This window comes from Lactuca saligna, chromosome 9 (assembly GCF_052625555.1).
Source record: "Lactuca saligna cultivar CGN05327 chromosome 9, ASM5262555v1, whole genome shotgun sequence".
Taxonomy (NCBI): domain Eukaryota; kingdom Viridiplantae; phylum Streptophyta; class Magnoliopsida; order Asterales; family Asteraceae; genus Lactuca; species Lactuca saligna.
In genome coordinates, this window is record NC_136425.1 from 12,321,701 (window position 1) to 12,328,407 (window position 6,707).

The 6,707-nt window shown below is 40.8% G+C and overlaps 1 protein-coding gene across 1 annotated transcript; it reads right to left on the reverse strand.

The window, feature by feature from the left end:
• Nucleotides 1-2,827: 2,827 nt before the first annotated feature.
• On the reverse strand, nucleotides 2,828-5,918 carry LOC145016000 (uncharacterized). Its single transcript, XM_078974449.1, has 3 exons — nucleotides 5,718-5,918; nucleotides 3,000-3,516; nucleotides 2,828-2,841 (listed from the first exon to the last, which is right to left on the reverse strand). The coding sequence occupies exons 1-3, from the start codon at nucleotides 5,916-5,918 to the stop codon at nucleotides 2,828-2,830; spliced, it is 732 nt and encodes a 243-aa protein (XP_078830575.1).
• Between the last annotated feature and the right edge of the window lie 789 nt (nucleotides 5,919-6,707).

Here is a 6,707-nt window from a genome sequence, read left to right on the forward strand (position 1 = left end):
TGAGATTTGGTATTTTTCCCATAAAATATATCTATTCATTAAACAGGAAATACATACATCTTACAAAAGGGCTAAAATACATAAATACATAAAAGGCCTCAATACATATTTGACATCCTAAAATACAATACAAATATCTATATAAATAGCCACTAACAGCCCCCTGCAGTATGAACGTGAGATTCTCAAACGTTTAGAATGGACCGAAAGTCAAGGAAAACAAAGATGGTAGGTTTTTCGTGAAGATATCTGCATATTGAGAAGAAGATGGAACATGAAGAACCCGAACTTGACCGGTTGCAACTTTGTCTCGAACAAAATGAAGATCAATAACAATATGTTTGGTCCTCTGATGTTGAATTGGATTAGATGACATATAAACAGCACTTATGATGTCACAATAGACAATAGTGGCCTGATGAGGTGAATAATGAAGCTCAAGTAACAAGTTCCGCAACCAACATGATTCTGCTACTGAGCAGTTGAAGACCATAAGCAGGTGTGCCCTTAATGTAGCGTAAAATATGTTTAAGAGCAATGAAATGTGGCTCATGAGGATCATGCATCTACAAGCAGATTTGTTGAACAACATATGTAATATCTGTTTGAGTACAAGTGAGATATTGTAGAGCACCTGTTAGACTATGATACATGCTGGAATCAGCAACAGGAGAACCAGAACCATCCAACTTGTCAGATAAATCAGCTGGAGTGCAAGCAGGTTTGCAATTAAGCATAGAAGTGTGATCTAAATTGTTAAGAGCATATTTCTATTGAGAGAGAAATAGGCCAACATCATTCCTTGTGACATAAATACCCAGAAATGAGTGAAGATCACCAAGATCAAACATAGAGAACTCATGACTGAGAGTGGAGATGATGCTTGTCAAAAGCTAAGACGAAGATCCAGTGAGAACTATGTCATCCACATGGAGCAATAAGTATGCAATATGACCTACATTCCTATAAATAAATAATGATGAATCACACCTGCTATGAACAAAACCAATGCATGAGATAAACTGAGCAAATCGTTGAAACCATGCACGAGAAGCTTGTTTGAGTCCATAGAGAGATCTTTGAAGTAAACAGACATGATTCAGTGTAAAGGCATCTTTGAAACCAGGAGGTTGTTGCATATAAACAGTTTCTTGAAGATGACCATGAAGAAACACATTCTTCACATTGAGTTGTCGGATGAGCCACTTATGAGTGACAACAATGCTAAGAATTATGTGTATGGTGGCCGGTTTAACCATGGGACTGAACGTCTCATCACAATCAATTCCTGGTCATTGACTTCTACCATTAGCTACAAGATGAGCTTTGTAGAAGGATAAAGAACCATATGCATTGGTTTTCTTTTTAAGCAGCCAAATACAATTTATCACATTAGCATTATGAGGCCGGGGCACCAGTACCCAAGTCTTGTTAGATATAAGAGCAGAAAATTCATCAGTCATCGCATTTATCTAGTTAGGATCCTTAAGAGCTTGAGAATAATTTTTAGGAAGAGGAGAAGATGAATCAACATGAAAATTTATTTTTTCTAATGGCTTAAAGATGCCACTTCTAGCACGAGTTTGCATGGGATGAACTGAAGAAGATGTGGTTGTGTCAGGAATGGAAGATGGGATATTTGTAGACGGAGAAGAGATATTAGATGGGGAAGAGACCGAGGAGTTATTGGAAATGGGTGTAACCGAGGGAGAGACAGTCTCGAGAGGAGAAGCAACCTTAGAATTTGAAGAAGGGGATGAGATAGGGATTTTGTCATTAGAGGTGGGAATAGATGTAGAGGAGGGTGTGTGAGTAGTTTTGGTTTGGGTAGATTTTGATATTGGATGTGCAGAGGTGAGGGGGTAATATGATCGAGGAATGTGTCAGGAGGAGAGGAGTTAGGGGTCATAGAGCCGAAAGGGAAGATGTACTCATCAAAGACGACATGACGAGATATAATAATAGTATTGGTTTGAAGGTTAAGGCATATATATCCCTTGTGATGATTAGGATATCCAAGAAAAACACAAGGAGTGGATGTTGTGGATAATTTATGTGGGGTGACAAGGTGAGGAAAACAAAGACACCCAAAAGATCGAAGATGTGTGTAGGAAGGATGTTTGTGAAAAGGAGTGTCACTGTTTAACGTAGTGTTGGGAAGAATATTTAAGAGGTGGGTAGCCATGTGAAGAGCTTCCACCCAATATGTGGGAGGAATCCGAGCATGAAACAGAAGAGTACGTATAACATTGTTGATAGTTCTGAGCATGCGTTCAGGTTTGTCGTTTTGTTTAGAGGTATGAAAGAAGCGTATGTGAATACCATTTTGATCAAAAAATTTACTATTTTTGTATTCACCACCATTGTCACACTGAAAAGATTTAATGTCGGTTTTAAATTGATTTTTAATATAAGAACGGAAGTGGAGAAACTTAGTGAACACATTAGATTTAACACGAAGAGGGTAAACCCACAAGAAATGAGAATAATCATCAAGAAAGATAACATAATATTTAATACCACTAATACTAGTAATAGGAGATGTCCAAATATCAGAATGCACAAGTTCAAAAGGAGAATGAGAAACAGACTCAGATAAGTAAAAGGCAACTTAACATGTTTGCCTATTTGACATGCATGACAAAGACTAGTGATTTTAATAGAACATGAAATTGAATTATTGTTGACAAGATGTTGAAAAACATGGTGATCGGGATGTCCAAGGCGTTGATGCCAAAGAGATGAGGTAATAGAAGTGAAAACTTGTTGAGGCGGCTTTGTGACAGGATAGAGGTCACCGGAGCTGTCACATCGCATGAGAGTGTGCTTACTCTGTAAATCCTTCACATAAAATCCAAACAGATCAAATTCAATAGAAACCATATTGTCACAAGTAAAAAGACAAACATAAATAAGATTTCTTATGATTTGAGCAGTAATTAAGACATTTTTAAGAGTAAGAGTACGATATGAATTATGAAGCGGAAGAGTGGCGTGACCTTGATTGGTCACGGGAATTGAGGATCCATCTCCAACTAAAACCGATGAAGATAAATATTTGCTTTTATCTAAATTAGACGAGAGAATACCTTCATCCGAGTGAAGGTGAGAGGTGGCTCCAGTATCCATGTACCAATTTGCGTTCCCGGGATCATTTAGAGACATGGTTTGGAACATTTGCGGGAGTGTAGTGGGATGCTCGGAGGTTCCCGTATGTTGTTGAACAGTGTTGAAGGCTTGTTGAGTAAATGGACTTTGAGATGGAGTCCCAAAAAACTGATGAGTCTTATGTTGGGCAGGTAGCATTCTCGGTCCAATGGGTTGGGTCTGATGTGAGGTAGCAGAGTGGGCCGGTGGTGTTGCTAAGATACCCGGCTGATTGTTGATTGGATACCACCCAAATGCCCAACCAGAAGTTCCTTTGAAGTTCATTTGATGTGGTTGTTGCATGCCATTATTTTGGCGACCACCGTTCCTTCCTCCGTTGCAACCACCTCTGTGATTTCGGCTGCCTCTCTGTAACACCCCAAAAATACGAGCCAAAAATTTCATTTTTGAAAACATATATTTAGCAAAACATTCGAATTAAAACATTTACTGATCATAACATTTTATAAAGATATCGCATGTCTGGAAAACATTTCATAAAACATAATAATGTCAGAGTACAAATCCCCAGGAAGATCTCATGAATACGGAGCATGTGTGTGATGGGCCGCTACCGCGCCAGCTCTTTCCCCTTCGAAGAAGAGGTACCTGAAACCAAAACTGAAAATTGTAAGCACGAAGCTTAGTGAGTTCCCCCATCATACCGCATACCATACAATCACATATCATACATATTACCAGGCATTTCTGGGGTGCCCGACCTACCCGGTACGACCATTCTAGGGCACCGGGCTACCCGTGTCAAGCCATTCTAGGGTGCTGACTACCCATGTCAAGCCATTCTGGGGTGCTGACTACCCATGTCAAGCCATTTTGGGGAGCTGACTACCCTTCAGTCCCGACGACCGAACCTCGGGGACTATTTCACCCCCTACTGCTACTATCACATATATCATAACATAACATATTATCAGACATATCTGAGGTGCCTGAACTACCCTTCTGTTCTAGCAACCGAACTCGGGGACTAGTCCCCTCCTACTACCTTTATCGCATATAACGTAAAAAGCCAGCATGCAAACATATCATCATATATTGTCAGACGTATCTGGGGTGTCTGACTACCCTTCGGTCCTAACAACCGAACTCTACTACTATCACATACAACATATCATGCTAGCATATAACATATCAGGTAGTAGCAAACCTAGATGATATCACAAAGACAGTCATCTATCATACATCTCCTACTGGTGGGTCGGCATTGTGGCCTTAGACCCACCGCTACTGGAAGGAAACTCACCTCGTAGTAGCTGCTGATCTGTGTGGGAATGGTCTGTCTGCTGCTGCTGCTCCAGAAATCCTCCGGCTGTAATTCCCACCAAACACTTAGTCAAATACTGCTAACCGCCCTCACGGAAAATTGTCCATCTACCCTCAACAAGTCATGAGTCAAGTCACAGTCAACTGCCAGTTGACCAGACTCGCCGAGTTGGCTTGCCAACTCGTAGAGTCCCTTTCTCTATTCCCAAGTCCACTAGTCCTTCATCCTACTCGTCGAGTTGTATGAACAACTCGCCGAGTTTGCCTTCATCCGAAGAACACTCTAAGCTGTGACTCGCCGAGTTGTATGAACAACTCGCCGAGTTGTTCTTGAGACAAGAAGATTGCCATGAACTCGTCGAGTCATGGCATTGACTCGCCGAGTGACTTCATGAGTGAGTCTGGCTTCCAACCCACTGAGTCATACCCTATGACTCACTACTCCAACTCGCAAACACAAAAAGGGGAACAACCCGGGGACTCGCGACCCGACTCGCCGAGTCAAATGAACGACTAACCGAGTATGCCTCATGCAAAAACTATACACGTAATTTTGCTTGAATCCAGTCCATGCCATTCATAGATCTGGGTTTTTAGGGCCTGGTTTACACGTAAAGTTTCCAACTTTACGTGTAGATAATCACCAATGAAGGTTTTAGGGCTAAAAGATCACCAAAAAGGGTAGATCTAGGACTTTCATGAAGCTACTAGGGACTACAAGCTTGAAAACAGAGGGGAAACGAGCTATACCTCAAGGAAAACATTGAGATGTCACAAAGATGCTTGGCCTCCTTCTCCTCTTCTTGATCTACTCTTCTTTCTCCTCAAAAACTTCAAGAACACACCAAAACACTTCAATCTCACAAGGAAAAGGGCAAAAACGATGTTGGGGCCTCCGAGGGTGAATGGGGCGAGCTTGGGGCGGAAATGAGGGTTTAAATAGGGTGCAAACCCTTGAAATTTAGGGTTTCATCAAACAGTGGTGACTCGCCGAGTCCAGAATATGGACTCGCAGAGTCGCCAACTTAAACGTGCCCCTGGACCGCGTCCCTACTCGGCGAGTCGAACCTACAACTCGCCGAGTCCAAGGCTAAAAATGACCAATACCTAGGTAAATTTTACGTACCAGGAACCAGGTGCTACACTCTCCCTCCACGAAAACCAGTCCGATTAGTATTCTGATGAGTGGAGTCGGTGGTGAGAACCGTTGGAGATGAAGAATGATCAGAATGAAAGGCAAAGAAGGAGCGATTATGATCCTGAGCAAGTTATTGATCTTCAGGTACAAGCATAGAATGTGTGTCCCAAAATGATGGAACCGGTCGTTGATGACGAATGGCGGTTGCGATGTGGCGGTACTTGGCGGATAGTCCATTTAACATATAGGACACGAGATTAATTTTCGAAACTTTTGCATCCATATTCTCCAGGAGATTAGCAAGTGACTTGACACGATTACAGTAGTCAACCATAGAAGAATCACCCATCGTAATATTTCAGAGCTCGTTGTCAATTTGAATGACCATGTTATTTTTATTATCACGTAACAATTTTTCAATGGTTTCCCAGACTTCATGAGAAGGGGCCTATTTCTTGAAGATGAGATGAAGAAGCGGGAGAGAAAGAGTGTTGTAGAGCTATGATTTTACAATCGAATCATTACGTTTCCAGATATCAGTTTCTATGATTGGTTGAGTAGTCTCAGGAACTTTCTCCATTGACGAATAAGGAGGAGTTAGAACCGGTGGTACAAGGTGATCAGCTACCCTATAGCCAATGCAGTGGATCTCGAATAGTTCCCTCTAGATATCATAGTTCATCTGGTCAAGATCAAGAATAATCGGAACATCATGCTTGATATTAATGGTAGAAGTTGGTTTTTCTGAGAAATTAGAAGAAGACATGGTTCAGAAGGATCACAGAGAAAAAAAACGATAATTAAGAGAATAGAAGAAGAATACGGCTAGGGTTTAAGGGGAGAGAAAGATATTATTGCTCTGATATCATGAGATTTGGTATTTTTCCCATAAAATCCATCTATTCATTAAACAAGAAATATATACATCTTACAAAAGGGCTAAAATACATAAAAGGCCTCAATACATATTGGACATCCTAAAATACAATACAAATATCTATATAAACACCCGCTAATAGAAAGTAGATTGTCAGATACCGACTGAGGATTTATTTGAGTTATAAATGACAAGTTAATGAGGAGAGTGTGTCGACTCCTTAGTCATACCTTTGGATTTAGGAGTTATAATTATGAATTA

Coding starts and splice junctions, on each gene's coding strand:
- LOC145016000 (XM_078974449.1), bottom strand. CDS start 5,918: ATGGGTGATTCTTCTATGGTTGACTACTGTAATCGTGTCAAGTCACTT. Junction 3,517..5,717: donor GGGACACACATTCTATGCTT/GTACCTGAAGAT, acceptor GGGGTGTTACAG/AGAGGCAGCCGAAATCACAG.